Here is a 23,040-nt window from a genome sequence, read left to right on the forward strand (position 1 = left end):
AGAAACCTAAGGTTTTAGTCACTGACCCTCCATTCAACAGCCACCTGAGACGACCTCAGCAGGGCCATATTCATGCCTGTGTTGAGCTCACCGCCATTGGAAGGCGATCTGGTGACCATCACACTATGAGACAGGCACAGCGGGGCTGACCCAGGCACTTGTGGGAGGGGCTCCGAGAATCTCTGGGGTAGGAGTGGAGGGGGCAGATGTGTGGCTGTGGCCTGGGCCAGGAGAATAGCTGGGAGAGGGGCTGATGGGACACTGGGGGAGGGGGAGGGAGAGAGAGGGAGAGGAAGCAGATGGGCAGAGGTGGGGCACAGGGACAGCCAGAAGAGGGGCTGACAGGTACAGAGACAGGGGTGGGCCAGAGGACTGTGTGTTGGTGGAGTTGCAGGAAGCCTTTATTTTACAGGAAAGGAGACTGAGGCAAAGCAAAGCCCAAGGAATCTGCCAGCATCCCACGGTGCTGCTTTGGGGGCAGAGCCAGGAACCCGCATCTCCTGGACAGGGAGATGAGGCTGGAAGGAAGCAGAGAGGGGGACGAGCAGGGCAACCTGTGTCAGGATGGGATGTGGCGCAAATGCAGGTGAAGCCTGCGGGGGGTGTCTGTTCCTCTCTCCTCTCCCTTTTCCAAAGAGAAAGACTCTTCCCCTTCCAACACCATCCTGACTACAGCTAGATGTCAGGGAGCTGGTTGCCATGGCTACCATGTGGCACCCAGGCAGCCTGAATTATTAAACCAGGGTCTTTTCTTTGAAGCCAGGACCCCAGGACCAAGACCTGCAGGGGGCACAGTGGGAGCACAGGTCTGGCTGAAGCCCAGGACCCTTTCCCTGCCTGGTGTTTGGAGAGAAGGAGGAGACAGGCCCCATGTGCAACTGCATCTCTGACCCCCAGGCAAAGCCGCTACTTGTTTAACTGTGACAACCCAGGTGCTGTGTCTGGAAGGAATCGTGCTGTCCTGGTGAGTTGTTGCTGTAGCCAGACAGGCAACCGGTGTGTCCAGGGGGTAGAGGATCGGGCCAGCCCTGCGGTCCAGTGGATATAGTCTGCGGTGGGATGCACACAGCCCTGTGGTGCGAGTGGGCGCAGGGACAGTCTTGTTTGTGGCACAGTTACTATTTGTTTTGTGGAGGATGCTCTTCTCTGAAGGAGAAGCCAGGAAAGCCTTCTGCTGTCCCGGCTCCTTAAACTTTTAATTGAAAAGAAACCCAAACATTGTGGTATGATTGCTCTGCTCACTACAATGGGAGAAGGGCCTCGGTGCCTGGTACCTGCACCATGTCTGAGTGTGTGCGTGATTGTGCCTGTACCACGTCTGTGTGAGATTGTGCCTGTGCCGTGTCCATGTGTGATTGTACCTGGTGCCTGTACCACGTCTGTGTGTCATGTGATTGTGCCTGGCGCCTGTGCCGTCCGTGACTGTGTTGCAGAAGTGACAGGAGGGGTGAGGACTGTATTTTAGGTCCGTGGCCTCTGGCAGATTCCATGAATAGTCTCCTAAAGTGGGCGTGTCCCTCCCCCACCAGCTCACCTTGTGCTTCTTGGAGGAGCTGTCTTCCAGCCCTGCCCGGGGTGGGGACCTCGTGTGTGCAGGGCCTAGCACGTGCGCCAGAACGAACACACACGCCCAGCAGACTGCAGCACAGCAAGGCCGGCGTTCACACGGGAGAGCCAGCCTGTGGAGGCTCTGGACCCCTGCCCACCTCTGAGGACGCATGTGGAGCCCGTCTTTCCCCTACACCTCAGGGGAGCGTTTTAAAAAGTTAACTTGGGGGCTCAAGTCCGGCCTTGGGGAAAGCCAGACTCACCCAGACATCTCAGGCTAGGTGGGACGTTCAGGGCCTCCCTGCTGGTCAAGACTGCCCAGCCCTGACCTTTACCCCTCTGTCAGACTCTGCCAAGGGGAACACAAGGAGAACTTGGGTGTGGGGTCCGGGGCAGGCAGTGAGTGCAGGGAGCAAAGCCCCCTAAGAGCTGAGCGGCTGCACGGAGCCCTGTAGGAGGAGGCTGGTCTTGGCTCCCGGAATGCCCTTGCGCTTCTCCCCCACCCCCAGCCCACAGGAGCGGGGACAGCTGCATGCCTGGCCCTACCACAGCCCCTCAGAAGTGGCCCAGGGCTCTGGGAGCTTCTCTGCTTTGCACAGGAAAAGATGCACAGATCAGGGAATGGGAGAGGACCCGGGGGAGCTGGTTTGGCTTTAGGACCCTGGAAGCATGCTGCTCCTCACCTGCTCCTGGAACATGGGCTTTCCTCAGGCCCTGGGGGCGCCCCTTCCTTGTCCTCCTCAGAGGCAGTTGTACCATTCAGGTCAGGCCCCCTGGCGAGGTCTCTCTGTGGGGTCTCCGGGGTCAGGAGCAAGAGGGATCCGCCACGTGTTGGAGGCAACGGGACTTGGCCACGGATACCCTGACCCAAATTTCTCGCTTGTGGTCATCCCCTCCCTTGTCTTCCCGCAGGACCCAGCCCTGGCTGCCCCCTGCCCCGCCCCCGCGGCCCGCCTCGCGCCCCGCCCCACAGCCCCCAGGGCGCATAGCTCCGCTATCTTCCCCTGGTCCATGCTGGTCGCCAGGCGATCGTTCCTTTCCCGCAGGCGGCAGAGGCTGATCCCTCCGGGCCCTTCTGCTCCCTCCAGCGGGCTGCCCTCACCTCTGCTCTCCCGCCAACCCCTACTCCCCTGTCGCCCCCCCGCCCCCACCCCTGCTCTTAAACCCTCCGGAGCGTCCTGGGGACGAAGCGCCTCCGCGTCGGGAACAGGGACTCCGCACCTCGGAGGTAAGCCGGCGGCGGCGCTCCTAGTCCTGGGCTCCGGAGCCTTTGGAGACCCCGGCTGCTGCCGCTTCCCTGCCGCTCCATGCGACCCGCACCCCGCGGCTTCCTGGGGTGCGGGCTGCTGCCCCTTCTCTGCTGATCCGGCGACCCGCACCCCGCGGCTTCTGGGATGCGAGCGGCGGCAGGCTTAGGCGCCTTTACCGGCTGGGTTTCACACGCAGCGCAGCAGCGGTGGCAGGTGCATCGCAGGGCAGGTCGGGTCGGCGGGGCCCCTGGTCTCAGGGCACCCAGATGTACCTGGAGCCGTGGCCTGGAGGACATGCTGCCTGCCCCGCGAAGTTTCCAGGGAGGAAGCTGCTGTCTCTGGAGGCAACTGGGCTGTGCAGGGTGGGCTGTGTCCCTTCCTGGAAGGGGGCTTGGGAAGTTGTGTCACGCAGGGACCTGCTTTCTGGCCAGGTGTGTGCTACTCCCCGGGGATGGAGCACCCAGGAGAGAAAAATGGGGAACCCCCACCCTGTTGGCAGCTTCTTACCTTCCTGAAGTAGGTGGGCGGTCCAGTTCCAGTGGGCGTTGATCCAGAGCTGGGGGCTTCCCTTTTGATTGGGAGGTGTTGGTCTGGTGCCGTGACTCCTGCTGTCCGGCGAGACCAGTGGGTCCAGAGCCGCCAGTGCAGGTGGTGGAGGAGTGGGGTTTGCTGGAAGGAAGGCACGGTGCTGGTGCTCACGTGAGAGCATCCCTTTCTCTCCACAGCCTCCTGTACTGGGCCCTGGGGAAAACTTCCTGGAGGAAGCAGAGTGAAGAGCAGAGCCTGGGCTCGCAGATGCGTGGGACTTGGGGTGGGGCAGTCTCTCCTGCCCGGTTCTCTTCCCTTCTTTTACACCGCTGTAAGGTTCAGTCTGATCCTGTCATTTACCGTCCAGGTGGGGGTCCCTTGTGAGAGATCGCAGATGCGTGGGACTTGGGGTGGGCAGTCTCTCCTGCCCGGTTCTCTTCTCTTCTCTTACACCTCTGTAAGGTTCAGTCTGATCCTGTCATTTACCGTCCAGGTGGGGGTCCCTTGTGAGAGATCGCAGATGCGTGGGACTTGGGGTGGGCAGTCACTCCTGCCCGGTTCTCTTCCCTTCTTTTACACCGCTGTAAGGTTCAGTCTGATCCCGTCATTTACCATCCAGGTGGGGGTCCCTTGTGAGAGTGGACCAAGGTGGCTGATTGCGAGGGACGGCCTCCGAGGAGGGAGGGTTCCCAAGCAGCAGGAGGCCTTACCTTCCATCCACTCAGTCCCACCACGCTTTCCTGCGTAGCTCTTCCTGGCTCAAGGTAACATGGACTTCATTTCTGCTCTCTCTGAAGTCAGCTCTTCCCTCCAGGGAATTCCTCCCCCCATCCTGGCCCTCAGAGATGCCCACTTCCCCAGGAACTCTGTGTTCTGACTGCAACGGTGTCAGACGGGGTGTCCCATCTCTGTGTCTTTGTGGTGTTTGTGAGCTTGGGGCTCCCAGGAGGCTGTGTGCCGTGTTGATGGCAGCAGCTGAGATGGATCAGAGCCCCTGCACTGTGCAGGGCTGGGGGTGTAGTGAGCAAGGCACAGGCAGACTCCATGCTGTTGTCTGGGTGCTGACTGGAAAACAGGTTCAGGAAGCCTCTCGGTGTAGGCCGAAGCTGGTACGGAATGTGTCAGTCACGCCTCCGTCCTGGAGCCGCAGGGGTGTCTGTCGGGCGCCGAGTCCCTGTGGGGCTCCAGACAGTGGTGTCTGAGGAGTGCCTATCGGTTTGTAGACGTGCTCCACACAGGCTCCAGACAGGGTCGTGGTGAGCCCTCCCTGCCCCTGCTCAGCTGGTAGCCTTGTTCTGTAGATGAGGAAACGGGAGTGCAGAGAAGTCAGGGCTTTGCTCGGGTTCCCTCGGTGGAGCTGGAGCTGGAGCTGGAGCTCAGACCGAAGGTCCCGCTCTCTCCACAGGAGGCTGCCTCTGTGCCAGGGTAGATGGCATCCGCGCATGGCTCTTCCCTTTAGTCCCAGCAGTGAGGGGCTGTTCGCCGGTCCATCCTGCTCGACCCAGCCTTGCCTGGCGCCTGCAAAGCTTGGGTCCCCCGTCTCATGCCTGGTCACCCGGACCCCCCTGGAGGGTCTCTGTCTTGGCTCCTGTTCTGTGCACATGACCCTGGCTGGGTGGAGGGCTTTCCTGATGAGGCAGCATGCCAGTATGTATACACCTGGCTGCTGAAACCTGCCTTTCTCAGGGCCTGACAGCCTTGGAAAACAGAAGCAGCCGTGCGACCGCCTGAGCCCTGGGTCCTGTGCACCAGGAAGGCACTCCCAGGGCCTGAGGCAATCCCAGGTGTTTCGGGCACGCTTTGGTTCCCCTTGCCCTGTAGTGCAGCTGTTTACCTGGGCAAGGAGGCTGTGCTAGGGGTTGAGAAGGGGAGGAGGAGGACAGCGAGGGGGTGGGGTGGGGTGGGTGACTGCTCAACTGCACCAGGTAGCCGTGTGGCCATGGATGTCACTACCAAGTGGGCCTCACCTCACTTGTGGGGGAGTAAGTTTTGTGCAGGGTCTCCCAGCTCCGACTGCCTGAGGTGCCGCCATTCCAAGTGCTTCATGCAGATGCCTAAGCTGAGTCACTTCTCTGTCTCCTTCCTCAGTAGAGGGTGGACAGGGCCAGAGATGGGAGTCAGACAGAGGGGCCAGGGTGGGTGGTGGCTTGTCTGGCCAGGAGGGAGCCTGTTCCTCTCCTTGTGTACATCCCATCCCCATACAAGCCAGAGAACTGGAAGAAGCAGGATTCTGAACCTGTGCTCATGGAGGGCTGAGCACTGGGGCTGGGGGTGGCTTTGAGGCAGGACAGTGGGAGAAGCTGGTCCACAAAGTAGGAAAACAGGAGAGCCCTTGCTGGGTTGTGGAAAGCCAGGGTCTGTCCTGTTACATACACCCAGCGTGTGAGTTACCAAGTAGGAGTTGTTCGGACCCAAGGCCTACCCCTAACCATTTATTTATTTATTTATTTGGTACCAAGCACCTGCCTGGCAGAAGGAGAGCATGTGGTCCATTCTGCAACCTGGAACACTGTGCCTGGGTTCAGTCCTTATCCTATAGCAGATGGGGCTGCACCTGGGAGATGCCTGCCCTGCTGTGTCCATGTCCTATTACTGTGAAGACTCGTTCTCTGCAATCACTGGGCCTTTGAAACTGCACTGGCCTCTCTTGGGCTGCTCCAATTCCCTGCCCAGGCCGAGCAGGCATGCGGGTACAGCGGTCATGTGGCAGCAAGGACACAGCCCATAGCAGGGGAGTGCATCTGTCAAAGAGCTCCTGGGTGTTTCTAAGCTGGGTGACAAGTGTGGGGCTCTGGTGCTTCAGCAACATGGACATGCCTGCAGCGGGGTTAGAGACGGCTCTGCCTGCAGAGGCCTCTGTGTTTGCATCCCTAGGTTCCTTTTGGGGCCCTTCCTGTGGTCACAGGTGAATTCACAAAGCTGCCTGCTTAGAGCAAGCGCCTGTGGTGAGAACTGAGGGGTTCTTGACCTCAAGTGTTGGGCTCTCGCCTATAAAAATTTCTTCTTTCAGATTACCCCAGGCATCTGGTCTTTCTCCACCTCCTCTGGCTGAACAACTAAGAGACAGTGCTTCCTTCAGGGCCCCAGGATGTGATCCACTTGGGACCTGGGGCCTCTTCCCGTTTTGAGCTCCATGGCTGCTCTGTTCCTGTTTCTCTCTCACTGTTCCCTCATTCCTTGTCTTCCTCATCTCCCTGGTACTCTGGTCATACCACAAACTTCTGTGTTTGCTGTACTTACTAAGTAGGGATCTGTTTCTTCTTAAACAGTATTGGGGAGCCGTTTACATTTCTGCTTCTTGAGAGAAAGTGAACCAAGCTGATCTTGACTTTTCTTGGTTGCTGTTTCCTTGAAAGTGATGATCCTAGATCCATACAACTCTTCACCCACTCTGTAGAGGAGGACCCTGAGTGACAGGTGCACACAGGCCCAGCTTCCAGGTGCTCTCTCTGCTGATCTCAAGACTTGAGTTAAGGAGCTGTTCAGACCCTGGGTGCGTCTGCATCAGTACTTAGGTGGGAATGCCAGCCTGCCAACCTCTGAGCCCACATTCTGGCTTGTGTGTCCCAAGAATGGGTGGAGGAGAGGAGCCTGGGCTTATAGGGGCAGAGCCTCAGGTGTGAAACTAAGTGCAGCCACTTAGTGGAGCAATCATGTAGCACCTGACCATTCTGCAGGTGCCTCCTGAGGCTGCTCTGAGCTGGCACTGACCTTGGTGTGAGCACACTGCAGTGAATAGCATGGCCAAACACCCACTTTTGTGAGATTTATATTCTCTTGCAGGGAGAGAGAAACAGTGAATAGACAAGTGCATGAGTGGAGACACCAGGCAATAATAGGTGTATTCAGTGACTGTAGCACATGTGGAGACACCAGGCAGTAATAGCTATGTTCAGTGACTGTAGCACCTGTGGAGACACAGGCTGTAACGGGTATTCAGTCATTGTAGCACTTGTAGAGACACAGGCAGTGACAGGTGTGTTCAGGCAGTGACGGTGGTGCCTGTGGAAACACAGGCTGTGACAGGTGTATTCAGGCAGTGACTGTAGCACCTGTGGAGACACAGGCAGTGACAGGTGTGTTCAGGCAGTGACGGTGGTGCCTGTGGAGACACAGGCTGTGACAGGTGTATTCAGGCAGTGACGGTAGCACCTGTGGAGACACAGGCTGTGACAGGTGTGTTCAGGCAGTGACTGTAGCACCTGTGGAGACACAGGCTTTGACAGGTGTGTTCAGGCAGTGACGGTAGCGCCTGTGGAGACACCGGCTGTGACAGGTGTGTTCAGGCAGTGACGGTAGCGCCTGTGGAGACACAGGCAGTGACAGGTGTGTTCAGGCAGTAACGGTAGCGCCTGTGGAGACACAGGCTGTGACAGGTATGTTCAGGCAGTGACGGTAGCGCCTGTGGAGACACAGGCTGTGACAGGTATGTTCAGGCAGTGACGGTAGCGCCTGTGGAGACACAGGCTGTGACAGGTATGTTCAGGCAGTGACGGTAGCGCCTGTGGAGACACAGGCTGTGACAGGTGCGTTCAGGCAGTGACGGTAGCGCCTGTGGAGACACAGGCTATGACAGGTGTGTTCAGGCAGTGACGGTAGCGCCTGTGGAGACACAGGCTGTGACAGGTGTGTTCAGGCAGTGGTGGCAGCACCACGTGGCAGCAGCTGGGTGGTTATTTGTTGGGACGTCGAGGACAATGCCGGGAGGTGGCCTTAGGCCAGGGTGAGAATGGCCTCATCTCCCTGATTGCTTGGGCTGCTGTGAGGAGCAGTTCAGCTGCTGATGCTGGTGTGTGGAGAGTGGAGCGTAAGAAGTGCAGCACACCCTGCCCCTCATTAGGCGGCATTGTTGCAGGGCAAGCATTTCAGGCTCTGTGCCTGCATAGTAGTGATGTGTGCTGAATTAAGTCACTACAGTGATTGGGAGTTCAGAGAGGATTCTTGGGAAATAAGCAGGATGATGCCCACGACAGGCCTTTTTCGGAAGAGAATGCGGCTCTGTCCCTCCCACTGCCTTCCCTAGAGATTTCCGGACCACTTGCCTGGGATAGTGGAGGGGTTTCCTTGCCACCTGGGCCCAGAGGGGTGTGGCCCTGAGGACACCCTGGCTGAGCTCTTCACTCTGCTTGTCTGCAGTGGGGAGAGCTGCTGGCCTCCCATTCCTGGAGGGCCTGTTCTTGTCTGGCCTTGCTCCAGCCTTGCTGTTTCTCTCCTTCCTGCTGGGGCCTGGTTCCCAGGTACTGGGAGACCTCAGTCCCTTCTTTGGGTGGATGAGGCTGTACTCTGCGCCCTGCCCCAGGGCTCCAGCCACCCACTGCCTCTCGTGGTGAGTCACAGCTCTCAGCCACAGATGTGTCACTCAGCTTCAGCCCTTGAGGTGGCTTGGGCATGGCTGTTTTGTGCCTCTGGACTTAGAACTGGTGGCTAGAACCCTACCTTCTCCAGGGCCTTGGGCCAGTGTTGGGGCACATGCAAGGGGCATCTGCCCACGTGGTGGGTCCTTCAAAAAGGACATCCTGTCCCAAGTGGGCAGCCTCTGCTCTCCCAGGCATCCTGGCTCAGAAGGCCGGGGTGAGGCCAAGCCCACCAGGTGAGTCTGAGAACTCCCCACCTTGGGACTGTGGCCAGGAGGAGGCAGGGGCTCGGTTATGCTGAGCACTGGCCTGGTGCCCGTGCTTGGGTTCACTCTGCAGCTCAGGCTGGGGAGCTGAGGCTGCTGTGCAGATGTTTCTGGTGCTACTGGTTAACACCTGGTGCTGACGACTTCCTGGGAAGGCAGGGAGCAGCATGGGCCCAGCAACCACCCAGCCGCAGCCCCTCCTTGGGGCCGAGCCTCCCCCATATTTGCTCTGATGACCTCCCACCCAGGATTGCCCTCGAGTTTCCTAATTTTCCCACCATCAAATCTGTCCATGACCACTCCAACACGTAACAGAGTCCTGTCCATTCACAAGCCCTGGGCTGTCCTCCTCCTCCTCTCCTGTCACTCTTGACTGCCCTTCCTTTGCCTCAGCCCCCGCTGACCCAGCTGGCCCTGCCCTGGCCTGTCTGCAGTGGTCCTGCCCGGGACCCTTCTGCAGGGGGGCCTCAGCTCCCCATGGCTGGGCTCAGACTGGCCTCCTCTCTTCTGGGCTGCCATGCAGGTAGGCTGTAGCACCTGCAGTGCTTCCTGTCCTCATGGCTCTGCCCTTGGCAGGGACCAATAAGTGCACTATGAGTTCATGGAAAATGGAGTTGAAAGATAAGCTTATTGCAGAACTTTTGAAATCTGTGCATGTAAAGAACCTTCAGAAAGTGTCTGGAAGTTGTGTGTTATGAACAGTCACACATGGATGTCAACATTTTTTACACCTTTTCAAGGTGCACACCTTTTCAAGGACTCTTGGAATAACTAACTAACTTCCTAGCTAAGGCAGCCACTCAGGAGCTTTTGGCAAACCCTGGCTCTCCCTCCCTTGGTTGTGGTAGCAGCGTGCCTGCACCTGGGGCCTTGTGTGTCCCGCCACAGCTTAACAAGGTCCTTGTCAGTTGGCTTCACAGGGACTGCAGGAGACTGTCATGTGCAGGCAGAGATGGTGCTGTGCTGACTGCAGGCTGGGGTGCGCTGGGGTGTGAATGTGAGAGTGTGAGTGTGAATGGTTGTCAGTGTGAGTCTGTGAGTATACATGTGTGAGTGATTGTGAGTGTATGAGTGTGAGTGTTGTGAGTATGGATTTGAGTATGGAAGTGTGTGGATATGAGAGCAGTTGTGTGTGTGTGGATGGGTGTGAGTGTGAATGGATTTGTGTGGAAGTGAGTGTAGTTGTGAGTGTGTGGGGGAGTGTGGGTGTGAGTGAATGTGGATATGAGTGCAGTTGTGCGAGTGTGGGTGTGGATGTGGGTCTGTGACTGTGGCTGTGGGTGTGTATGTGTGAGTGTGGATGTAAGTGTGGTTTTGAGTGTGTGTATGTGAGTGTGTATGTGTGAGTGTGTATGTGAGTGGTTTTGAGAGTGGTATGAGTGTGGATGTGTGAATGTGGTTGTGTGTATAGGTGTGATGTGGATGGGAATGTGAGTGGATGTGAGTGTGGTTTTCAGAGCGTGGTGTGTGAATGTGGGTGTGTATATGTGAGTATGGTTGTGTGTGAGTGGTTGTGAGTGGATATTTGAGTGGATGTGTGAGTGTAAATGTGGTTCTGTAGGTGGTATGTGGGTGAGAGTGTGTATTTTGAGTGTGGATGTGTGTCAGTGGATATATGAGTGTGTATGTGTGAGTGTGATGTGTGTGGTTGTGTGTGAGTGGGTGTGAGTATGCTTGTGTGTGTGAGTGTGGTTGTGAGTGGGGTGTGTGTGAGAGTGGTTTTGGGAGTGTGGTGTGTGTGTAGATGTGAGTGTGGAGAGTGTTGCTGTGAAGCTGAAGAGGCAGAGTCCAAGCAGAGCCCCACTTCCTGCTGACTCTGTGCACTGTTAATCGACAGGAAGTTGAAGTTTTCTCTGCCCGGTGCTCTGGAGTGCATTAGTCTATTAGTGGATTTCCATCATGGTGATGAAATAGAGCTTGTAAGATCATGGGTCTGGGGTTCCATTCAGATCCCAGGTCAGAGGCTCCATCATCTCAGCCTCTGGGGATGGCATTGGTTCTAGCCAAGTCCCGAGGTGGCGCAGGGCATCCGATGGTGGGAGACAAGGAGTGCATGTGCCGTGTCCCTGGTGAGGCCACCAGGGTTCAATCATGGGGCTCCACCCTCACAGTCCAGCCCAGTCACCTCCCAAAGGCCCTGCCTGCAGACACTGTCACTGTGAGGTTTCCGCCTCAGTACTGTTGACTACAGCTTCAGGGCCAGAGCCCCGGTTGACGGGGGTGGAGGTGGGGGTGGGGATGCCATTGAGCTCGGCTCCTCAGTGTGTCTGGAACCAGCTGAGTGCCAGATGCTTTCAGGAAGGGCCCCACCCCCAACCCTGCCTGTCTGGCCTCCCTGGGAACAGAGCTCTTTGTTACACAGGTGTGTGCCATCCCTCCCTCTCTCTTCTCTCCTACTGTGACCCCCTGGTGTGCTGGTTCATGGTTCTCATGGACAGCTTCTGTGCTGAGACCCCAGCCCAGCTACTGGAAGGCCCACTATTAGACCTCCTACAACACCCACCCCAGTCCCTGTGTCCAGTGTCTGTGTCCCCCGAACTCAGAACTGCACCAGGCCCACAGCAGAGGCTCAGCTCCTGTGGGGGGGAGGGATGTGGCTGTAAGGGCTGAAGGGCTGTGGGTGAGTCTGGGTCTTAAGGGGTTTGCGCTTCCTGGTCAGGGGCTCAGGATGAGTCTGGTTCTGAGGATGTGAGGATAAATCGTATTGGGACCCAGCTTGTTCTTCCTGCATGCTCCTGGCACCTGTATCCCATCCGGGCCCCCCCCCCCCCCATCCCTGTTTGCAGGAACAGTGCCTGCCTGTCAGCATTTGTGTAATGGCTGAGTGGTGGACGATCAGGGCTTGTTTGAGGACAGGGCCTGGCCCTGAGCTTGCAGGAGGGTAGGGGCAGAGGGGCAGGCCCAGCAGAGCAGACGCTGTCAGCATTGCCTGCAGCCCACCCTGTTTGCTGAGTCACCAGCCTGTGGTGGGGTCCAGTGAAACATGCTAGATGCTATACAATGCCCACACGTGGAGGTCACTTGCCAGGCCCTGGGGGTGTAGTCATGGGGGCTTGGGGATTGCTGCTCGAACCATTAGGACAATACATTTTAGTTAAAAATCCCAGTTGCACATCGGCAGGAGCCGCGGACTGTGCAGTGGCAGCTCTGTGGCATTGCTCCTACAGGTCCACTGTTCTGAGACCTGTGCTGCTATCAGCCTGTGGTGGCAGATTTTAACTCTTGGTTTTTTTTTTTTAATTTATTTATTTGAGAGGTGGAGACAGTGTGTGTGTGAGAGAGAGTGAGAGACAGAGAACTCCCATCTGCTAGTTCATTCCCCTCCCGCCCACAACTCAGGGCTAAGTCAGGGCAGAATCCAGGAACCAGGAATTCCATCCACGTCTGCCACGTGGTGGCAGGACCCCAGTCACTTGAGCCATCACCACTGCCTCCCAGGGTCTGCGTCAGTGGGAAGCTGTAGTCAGAAGCCAGAGCTGGGTTGAACCCAGCACTGTGATGTGGGATGTATCTGACCCGAAGGCTAAACACCTGCTTCCCAGTTCTGGCTGTCAGCGACCCAAGAGCAGCCTTCTGTGCAGGGGGAGGGAGCGCAAGCTGACATTTGAAGGAGACCTCCTCTGAATCCAGTTATTCCCAAACTCCGGGGACAGTGGCCCTAACCTTTGTAGTCCATGGAACCCCTCAGAACTCTAGCTGGCCAAAGCCCGGGACTCAACTGGCAGAGTGCACAGCATAAATAAAGAGCAAGCCCCGAGAGCCATGCTGCCTGGCTCAGCCTGCATGGAGGGTGTGCACAGGGAGGCCTGACCACTGCCGTGTCTGGAGGTCCAGGGCCCAGGCAGGGCCTTTCCACCCTGAGCCCTCCCACGGCTCCTGCATCGCAGCAGGGTGTGTTCGCACCAGGTCTGGGCCTTTCCTCCTGATGCCCTCCCCTGGCCTCAGCCCTGCTGCTCCTGGGTGCCTGTGCCCGGGACTCCTGCAGCAGAGACTCCCCGCTCCTGAGGCTCAAAGTCGGAGGGCTGAGGAAGCCAGGTGTCTTCTGGGAGGCTTCAGACTGTGGAGGCCTGGCCGGCCAGGGTCTCTGTTTGCCCTTCTGCAGTCACTCTTCTCTGTGCAACTCCAGAGTCTCCCTTTATTCTCTCCTCTCTGCATGGACTTTTTGTGGTGGAAATTTTCAAACACACAGTGGAGTGAAGAGAAGGGCACAGGGAGCTCCAGGCCCCCTGCCAGCCTCAGTGCTCCCCGACTCATAGCCAGGTTTTCCACCCAACTCTCCCCGCACCGCCTCCCTAGTCACTTCACAGTTCTGTCCAGAAATACTTAAGCCAGCCTCTAAATGATAATGGTCTTAAAAAACAACCACAATAGCATTTTCACACTTCCCTGAATTAACAGTAATTTCTTATTATCTTCAAATACATCGTGGTGCCCTGCTCCCCTGCTGCGTGCCTCTCCTGCAGCCGGTGGGTTTGAACGGGAATCGTGTGGGGCCTGCACAGCTCACTGGCTGCAGTGTGCTCCTCTCAACCTCGGGCTCACCCCTCCCCTGCCATTTTGTTTTTGGCCTTTGGTTTATCTGTTGGAAAAATGTTGCTTTTTCTGAGGATTTTTGCACATTCTGGATTTTGCTGTTGGAGCCCTTTGTGGTATTGAACACTTTTGTTCCCTGCATTTCCCGTATACTGGCCCTTGGGTCCCCTGAGTCAGGTTTGGTTTTCATTGTTGGTAGATGACTTCCTAGGCGTGTCATGCCCTTGTGCAGGGGGACATGCACCTGCTTGTCTCTTCCTGTGGCACCACCACTGAGGCTCCGCCCCCGGGCCAGGGCTGGCAGTGTTCCCTGTGAAGGGCCGGACAGTGAGTGCCAGCAAGAAGAACAGGCACGGATGGTAACAGGAGGGGTGACATAACCCAAGGTCACAGCCTGTGACCCTGCCTGGATTGTGTCCTGTAAGGTGCTCAGTGGACTTCCTGTTGCCAGTCAGTGGTCGCCTGTCCACTTCTGTATTGAGACCCTTGACCTGTCAGCAATGGGCTGACTGTCACCTCCACTTGCTAGAGGTGCGTTCTTTGTCCGGATTTCAGAACGTGCCCTCTGCCTTGGTGCTCCACCAGCCTAGGAGCCTGGGAGTCCCCGGATGTCAGCCCTCAGACCCCAGCCCCTTTTTGTCACTCATCTTGGGCTTTGGTTTAAAAACCACCTGAGCGCTTCTGAATACACTGCTGTCGCCTGGCTGCCTCCGGGAACCTTTCCACTGTCCGTCTGATTGCCCAGCTATTTCCCAATTTACCCATCTAATGTGAGTTCTTGGTTTTCCCACAGACCTGCCCCTTCCTCTGTCCACTCTCGGTGATGACATCTGCGTCGTCCCCACAGCACAGGGAAAACCATCTTAGTGGAATCTTGACAGCCGCCCTTCCCCACATGCCCCCTGCCCTCTGTCAGCAAACCCTGCTGGCTGCCTCCACAGGACACACCTGTCGTTCTCCGTGGCACCAGCCTGGCCGTGTGCTGTCACCTGGGCTGGCGTGCTGCCCTCTAGGAGTATGACAGGCAGAGTTAGATAGTGAGAGAGAGAGACAGACAGAGAGAAAGGTCTACCTTCCATTGGTTTACCCCCCAAATGGCTGCTATGGCCGGTGCTCTGCGACTGGCGGGCCGCTCCGATCCAAAGCCAGGAGCCAGGTACTTCCTCCTGGTCTCCCATGCGGGTGCAGGGCCCAAGCACTTGGGCCATCCTGCACTGCCTTCCCAGGCCACAGCAGAGAGCTGGACTGGAAGAGGAGCAACCAGGACAGAATCCAGCACCTCGACTGGGACTAGAACCCGGGGTGCTGGTGCTGCAGGCGGGGGATTAGCCTAATGAGCCGTGGCGCCGACCAACCCATGCATTTCTAGACAGGTCTAATCACTGGCTGACCTGGGACCTTCAGCCTGACCTCCTGTTCTTAGAAGGATGCCTGTGAGCCGGCCGGAGTGAAGACAATCAGTGAAGGTCCTGGTGACCAGGTTTCTTCACCCTGGGGCAGCAGGTGCTCAGCAGCCCCAGTTCTGAAGCAGCCTCGGAGTATGCGCCTGTGAGTGACGGGCCCTGCTCCAGGCTGGCCCGGGCGGTGCATGAGGAAAGCCAGCCTTGGCAATGTCCAGTTCCCCCTCTGGCTCAGGTGCAGTCGTCTCTGCAGTTACGTAGGTGTCTTTCTTTCTGCTACCTTCCTGGGGGGAAGCAGGTGCCAGTGCAGCCCCCACGGTGGCCGTTTCTCGGTCCTTCCTGGGGGAAGCAGGTGTCAGTGTAGCCCCCATGGTGGCCGTTTCTCAGTACTCTCACGCTGGTGTGCAGCCCTCCCCACATCCGCCTCGAGATTGTGGTCCCTGTTGACCACTCACTGCCCACCCTGCCCCATCATGTGTGATAGAAGGATTCTGACCATCTTTGTCCTTATTTCACTTAGCACAATGTCTGATTTTTTTTTTTTTTGGTTAAAATCTGAAGTGTTAAATTTCTTTAACTCTTGACAGGCAGAGTTAGACAGTGAGAGAGAAAGAGAGACAGAGAGAAAGGTCTTCCTTTTTCCGTTGGTTCAGCCCCCAAGTGGCCGCCACCACAGCTGGCACGTAACGGCCAGCGCGTTGCGCTGATCCAAAGCCAGGAGCCAAGTGCTTCTTCCTGGTCTCCCATGCGGGTGCAGGGCCCAAGGACCTGGACCATCCTCCACTGCATTCCCAGGCCACAGCAGAGAGCTGGACTGGAAGAGGGGCAACCGGGACAAATCCGGTGCCCCAACCGGGACTGGAACCTGGGGTGCTGGTGCTGCAGGCAGAGGATTAGCCTAATGAGCCGCGGCGCCGGCCAAATTTATTTGCGTTTTATTAAAGTTTTTGTACTCATGCACTTAAGGTTGCAATGTTATGCCTGGGTCTATGCCTGCGTAAAGAAATGATGCGTGCTTGTCACGTTAATGCCTGGATTCTTCAACACACGTCGTTAATTTTCTGTGATAAGAAGCACTTAAAAATCTACTCTTAGCAAAACTTCAGTTACAACACAGTGAGGCACGAAGACCTTGTTACCCGTCTCTGAGGGGAGGGCGGCTGCAGGAGCGAGTGCTGTGGGTTCTTTTCCTCAGCTCAGTATGGAAATAAAAAGCTGGGAAACAATTTGCAAAGAGGCAGAAACTTTAATTAGAAAAGAAACTTTTATTTGATTGACAAGTGACAGAAAAGCATCTGGCCTGAGAGGAGAGCAGGCAGAGTGCCCGAGCTGGACGCTGGCTTTCAGGAAGTGTCCCAGGCTTTTAAGGCATTACTGTCTGTTCATTGGTCATCCTGTTGGGGTGCCCATTGGACAAAGGTTTCACATACGTATGTTGATTGGCTTGGGGCTCATGGAGATAGTGGGGTCTCCTGGAGACTGTCCATCTCCTTAAGGGCTCAGCCCCCTCTTTGGCTGGCTCTGGTGAGTGACTGCAACCACTCTGGAGGTGTGATTTAAAGCCATACCATCACACAAGAGATCCAGGGTCTCCTGGAGCCAGTCCGACTCTCCCCAGGGGCCCAGCCCCTTCGCCTGCCAGCTCTGGTGAAAGATTGCACCCACCCTGGAGGTGAGGTTTAGAGCTGCAAGGTCACACGTGCAGCACAAGCAGCTGCTAGTGGGGGAGATGCCAGTCAGTCTGGAACAGCTTTCCAGCCACAGGACATTCTACCTACATCTGAGGGGCCCACAGACCACCAGCCCATGGCGGCCTCAGACCTCTGCATTCACTCTGCTGTGTGTAGCTGCATTGTGGGGTTGTAGGCTGCCTTCTGGCCTGCCCGTGACCGCCATTCTGCCATCTGTCTCTGTGCATTTGACTCAGACCACATGGAGACGCAGAGGTGGGACCCTGCAGTATTCTCTCTCTGTCTGGCCTGTCTCAGTGCAGTGTGGCCCTAGTCCCTCCATGTCATCTCAGTGCCGGCATCACCTGTGAAGGCTGGGCAATGTTCCCTCCAGCACGCATCGCTGTATCCGTCCACACACTTATTGAGTGACTCCAAGCTTGTCTTCCTGTTTTCTTTGTTTTTTTTTTTTTTTTTAATTTTTTTAATTTTTATTTTTTTGACAGGCAGAGTGGACAGTGAGAGAGAGAGACAGGGAGAAAGGTCTTCCTTTGCCGTTGGTTCACCCTCCAATGGCCGCCAAGGCCAGTGCGCTGCAACCGGCACATCGCGCTGATCTGAAGCCAGGAGCCAGGTGCTTCTCCTGGTCTCCCATGCGGGTGCAGGGCCCAAGCACTTGGGCCATCCTCCACTGCACTCCCTGGCCAAAGCAGAGAGCTGGACTGGAAGAGGGGCAACCAGGACAGAATCCGGCACCCCGACCGGGATTAGAACCTGGTGTGCCGGCGCCGCAGGCAGAGAATTAGCCTAGTGAGCCATGGCGCTGGCCCTGTTTTCTTTCTATGCCTCATACAGCAGTGAACGTGGCAGTGCACGTGTCTCTGACTTGATGTCTCTCCGTGTGTATGCAGCAGTGAACATGGCAGTGCACGTGTCTCTGACGTGATGTGTCTCTGTGTGTCACGCAGTGAACATGTGACAGCACAGTCTCTCCCACATGCCGATTGTGTTTCCTTTGGGGAATCGCTGGGCCTTGTGGGCATTTGACTGTAATTTTGACGACCTCCTCCTGTTTTGCACCACCCTGTGTTCCCACACCCTCGCCGACCTCTTGCCTCCGGCGATGGCCACCCTAGCAGGTATGAGGTGGTCCCTCTCTGGGGTTCTGGTGTGTGTTTGCCTTTGTGTGCACTGCTGACATGTGTGAGGCAGCTTTGGGAGATGGATCCTCAGATCCTTTGCCCTTTTAAGAGCTGGGTTTCTGCTGTTCAGTTGTGTGAGCCCCTGTGTGTCCTCCATGCATGGTGTGCAGCTCTGCTCGTTTCCTTAGTGCTCCTCGGCTGTGCAGTGTTTTCTGATGCAGCCCCACCGCTCAAGGAGAGGCCAGCTCTCCCATCTGCATTCTTGCTGGCCTCACTGAGGATGGGTCCACCATGTATACTCGTTACTTCTGTCTGTTTTTACGCTGGTACCACATTGCTCTCTCTAATGGCTGCAAATTCGTACAGTCTGATATCAGGACTTGCCATCCCCTGCCTCCAACTTTGTTTTTTAAGATTTCTTTGGTATTTGGGGTTTTACTGGCTCCAAAGTTCAGTATTTGCTGTTAGTGTGGAAAATGCCATTGGATTCTGGCGGGGTTACAGTGAAGCTGTAGGTTGCTTGGGTAGTGTGGATGTTTTGATAGAATTAATTCTTCCTTTCTAGAAACAGAGTATTTTCCCATTTATTTGTGTTTTAAATTATTTATTTATTTGAAATGTGGACAACAGAGAGAACTTTATCAACCTATTTTATGGTTTCCAGTGTACAGATCTTTCACTCTTTGGTTAAATGTATTACTGAGTAGTTTTTTCCTGTTGTTAAAAATTTTTATTTGAAAGGCAGAGTCACACACACACACACACTCTCACACACACACACACACACACACACACACACAGATTTCCCATTCTGTGGTTCACTCCCCAAATGCCTGTAACAGCCAGGGCTATGCCAGGCCAAAACCAGGAGCCAGAAACTCCACCTAGGTCTGCCACCTGGCCCATCACCTGCTGCCTCAGGGTGTACGTTAGCAGGAAGCTGGAATCAGCGGTGGAGCCAGGGCTTGACCCCAGGCACTCCGATATGGAATGTGGACGTCCCCAGGGGCATCTTAGTCACCGCACTAAAGTCTGCCCTTTCCTTCTCTTGGTGTTCTCGAGTTTCGTCCACGTGTGCCATGTTTTGTGGCAGGAGTTAGTCGGTATTGGTGTAGCAGAAGTAGTGGCAGAAGGAACCTGTGGCTCCAGTTGCTCAGGTCTGTGTCCCCTCCTCGAGAAATGTGCAGACTCTGCGGTGCTGGATTCCTCAGCACCCACACAGCTCCGGGTCGCATCTCTGTGTTGCAGCCTCTCCTCCGGGGTCACGCCTTCTCCTCTGCTGGGTTTGTCAAGGGCTGCAAACCCTAGGGTCACAGCTTCTCTGCTCCACCAGGTCTGTCCAGCAGTGTTGCTGTCTCCTGTGCTACAGCTTTTCCTCCGCCAGATTCTTTGTCTCACAGGCATGACAAGGCACACAGACATGGAAGAAGGGAGCAACGCAAGGGGTGTTTATTGAAAGAGGCAGAGAAACCTCGCCACAGTGGGCGCGTTGCCGGGAGACACTGCCCTGCAGGACTACCTGGCTCAGTTGCCTGATTGGTCAAGGTGTATGCTAATGAGATATTCTGCATGAACCAGGGAGTGGTCAGAGCCTGAATGTGATTGGTTTGACAGAGAACCAGTCAGCCATGGCCCAACGCAGAGGGGGGGAAGTTAGTGTGCTGAGACAGGTTCATGGTGGGCGCAGGCAGCTGCACCTGAGGACCACCTTGTATGGGGTTCTTCCTCCTCCTCCCTCAGTGCTCCCATTGATGTTTCTTCCTGTCCTTTTGGGGGCCCCTGGAGTCCCTGTTGGTGTCAGGACCTCCCTCCTTCTTAGGGCTGGCTGATGATCCATGCTTTGTGTGTTCATGGCCGGTGGCCAGGTGCCTCCACTCTCTGGCTGTGTTCAGTGCCGCTGCTGTGAGTGTGGGAGTGCCTGTGGGTCTCTGCTTTTCATTCTTCTAGGAATTCCCCCAGAGGAGGAACTGGTGCATCACACTGTGACTCCAGGTTCACTTTGAGGAACTGTGACACTACTGTCTATTCCCACCAGCAGTATGCAAAGGTACTAATTCCTCCACTGTCTGGCCAACATTTGTTGATTTTATTTCATCCTGATGGATATGAAGTGGGATTTCACCATGACTCCGATTCCCACTCCCTAGCAGCTGGTGGTGCCGGTGTGTTTTCATGTGCTTATTGGCCATTTGTGTGTCTTCGTGGAGAAATGTCTATTCAAGTCCTTTGCCCATTTCTTAACTGGGCTGGCCTTTGTTGTTGGGTTTCAGGAGTTCTCCACAAAATCTGGATATCAGGCTTTTCTCAGGTACACAGCTGGCAAATACTTCCTCCCATTCTGTAGGTTGCCTTGCCACTTGGTTGATGGTATCATTTGGTGCACAGAAGTTTTTCATTTTAATGAAGTCCAGTTTGGTTTTTCTTTTGTTGCCTGTGCTTTTGGTGTCATATCTAAGAAATCGTTGTCTAGTGTCATGAAGCTTTCTCTTTCTGTCTTCTTCTAAGTATTTATAGTTTTAGCTCTTTTAGTTATGTTATTGATACATTTTGAGTTTTTTTTTTTTTAATTTCGTGTTAGGTCAGGGCCCAGCTGTTTTTTTTTTTCATCCTTTTAAAAAATATTTATTTGATAGAATTACTGAGAGAAAGAGAGAGGAGAGACAGAGCCCGTGATCTTCTGTCCACTGATTCACTCCCCAAATGGCCACAACAGCCAGGGGTGGGCCAGGCTGAAGCCAGGAGCCAGGAGCTCATCTGGGTCTCCCATGTGGATGCAGGGGCCCAAAGACTTGGGCCACCTTCTGCTGCTTTCCCAGGCCATAGCAGGGAGCTGGATTGGAAGCAGAGCAGCTGGGATGCCGCGCTGGCTTAGCCTGCTACACCACAGCACCAGCCCCTATTTTGTTTTGTTTTGTTTTTTGTTTCTTTGCATTTGGATGTCCAGGTCTCTTGATACCATTCTTTGGAGAGACCCGGTTGTTCAAAGCCATTGACCATAAAAGCCTGGGTACATTTCTGAGCTCTTTAGTCTTCCATTTGTGTGTATGTCTGTTTTTATGCCAATACCATGCTGTTTTGATGAGTGCAGTTTTGTAGTAATTTTGAGATCAGGAATGTTAGAGGATCTCCATCTTTACTTGTTGTTAAAGATTGTTTTGACTGTTCTGAGGCCCTTACATTTCCATGTGAATTTTAGGACTGATTTTTCTATTTGTGTGAAAAATGCAATTGTAGTTTCTATGGGGGATTGCATTGTTTTTATAGATGACTTTTAGTGGTATTGCAGTCTTAAAAATAGTCTGTCTTTCAATCTATAGACATGAGTTGTGCCTTCTGTAATTTCTTTCAGCAACATTTTTAGTTCTGTTTAGTTTATTAAGTTTCCAGTTCTCTTTACTCAACAATCTCCCTAGTTGCACTGTTGGCATCACTGGCAGTGGTGCTGCTGTTACCACTTGCTTGTGCATCTCTGCATTTCCGATGCATAAATAAAATTATAATGCACAGAGGCTCACGGTGTGCAGTAGCACCCACTGATGGCTGCTCTCCTGTTGTCACACCAGGATCCACCCTGGGCTCCTCTGAACTGGGGCTCTGCACTCTGCCTCCATTTTTAAAGCCTGGGACCATCCCTGTTTTTCTGGTGCCTCCCTTCCTGATGGGCGTGCAGTTTTTTTTTTTAAACAAATGTCTATATCAGTACTTTAATGAATAGGTACATACGTGTCATGTGCACACGTGCAAGGCTGTGTGAAGGAAGCAGGGCTGTCTCACTAAAGGTTAAGTTTTAGGTTTTTCAGCATAGCCCCCCCTTCCAACTTCCCTGGGAACTGCACCAGCCACATCCACCAGCATAGAACCTGTGTCCTCATGCCCTCGCCAGTGGGCTCAGCTCACAGATGGCTTGGCCCTGGACTAAGAGGTGAAAATATTCTCTCCTAGTTTGAATGTGTGTTTCTCTTATTGTGAGGTTGAGCATCTTTTCAGATAAAGAGCCATGCGTAATTCCTTTCCTGTGAATTGTTTATATTTGCACATTTTCTGAGTAATTTACAGAATTTTTTAAAAAATATTAAGAATGTTAATCCCGGGGCTAGTGCTATGGCATAGTAGGTTAAGCCTCCGCCTGTGGCACCAGCATCACATATGGGCACTGGTTCTTGTCCCGGCTTCTCTTCTGATCCGGCTTTCTGTTTATGGCCTGGGAAGGCAGTAGAAGATGACCCAGTACTTGGGCCCCTGCACCCACGTGGGAGACCCGGAAGAAGCACCTGGCTTCTGGCTTCAGGCTTCAGATTGGACCAGCCCCTGCCATTGTGACCACTGGGGAGTGAACCACAGATAAAAGATCTCTCCTTCTCTCTCTTTCCCTCAGCCTCTCAAATAAATAAATCTTAAAAAAAAAAAAAAAAAAGGAAAATCCTTGTAGTAGAAATGCAGGAAGTGTGTTCCCAATTTTTAGTTTGCCTTTGGAAGTTGTTTATGTTTTATGAAAATGTTTACACGGTTCCATGTGTCAGTCTTTTATTAATGTGTTTTGGTTTTATACCATGCTTACAAAGGCCTTCGCAGCTATAAAAATTATACTTTTTAAAAAATATTTATTTGAAAGGCAGAGAGATATTTTTCATCTATTGGTTTATTCACCGGATGCCTAGATCAGTCAGGGCTTGGCCAGGCTGAAGCCAGGAGCCAGGAGCTCCATTCAGGTGTCTCAGGTGGGAGGCAAGGGCCCAGGTACTTGAGCCATCACCTGCTATTCCCAGAGTGTGCATTATAGGGAGCTGGAATGGAAAGCAGAGCTGGGACTTGAACCTAGGCTTTCCAACATGGGATGTGGGCATCCCAAGTGGTGGCTTAACTGCTGTGCCAAACTCCCTCTTTAGGATGTGTTTTGGTGAGTGCAGTTTTTTTTTTTTTTTAAGATTTATTTTATTTATTTGAAAGGTGGAATTACAGATAGAGGTAGAGTCAGAGAGAGAGAGAGAGAGGTCTTCCATCTGCTGGTTCACTCCCCAGTTGACCGCAACGGCCAGAGCTGAGCTGATCCGAAGCCAGGAGCCAGGAGCTTCTTCCAGGTCTCCCATGTGGGTCTGGGGCCCAAGGACTTGGGCCATCTTCTGTTTTCCCAGGCCTAGCAGAGAGCTGAATCAGAAGAGGGATTAGCCAGGACTCAAACCGGTGCCCATATGGGATGCCAGCACTGCAGGCTGCGGTTTTAACCCGCTGGGCCAGAGCAACAGCCCCGGTGAATGGAGTTTTATAATGTCCTTAATATGGGTGGGCCAGTCTTTCATGAATTTCATCTTCAGATTTTCCTGTTTTTTTTTTTTTTGTTTGTTTGTTTGT

At 54.5% G+C, this 23,040-nt stretch overlaps 1 protein-coding gene across 10 annotated transcripts in view; it reads left to right on the forward strand.

Moving 5' to 3' along the window:
• CACNA1E (calcium voltage-gated channel subunit alpha1 E) overlaps positions 1-23,040 on the forward strand; it is a 385,669-nt gene that overhangs the window by 21,289 nt on the left and 341,340 nt on the right. For 3 of the 10 annotated variants that reach the window (XM_089311232.1, XM_089311227.1, XM_089311230.1), the window contains exon 1: positions 2,109-2,776. The exons of 2 other annotated variants lie outside the window; for them this stretch is intronic. In XM_089311232.1, the coding sequence (XP_089167358.1) occupies positions 2,218-2,776 (559 nt within the window). In that variant the 5' untranslated portion in view covers positions 2,109-2,217. Of the gene's footprint in view, positions 1-2,100; positions 2,777-23,040 lie in introns of those variants that run through there. 5 more of the 10 variants (XM_089311231.1, XM_089311237.1, XR_016218780.1 and 2 more) reach the window with 4 other exon arrangements.

This window comes from Oryctolagus cuniculus, chromosome 13 (assembly GCF_051225735.1).
Source record: "Oryctolagus cuniculus isolate XC-2025 breed Fujian yellow rabbit chromosome 13, ASM5122573v1, whole genome shotgun sequence".
NCBI classification, from domain to species: domain Eukaryota; kingdom Metazoa; phylum Chordata; class Mammalia; order Lagomorpha; family Leporidae; genus Oryctolagus; species Oryctolagus cuniculus.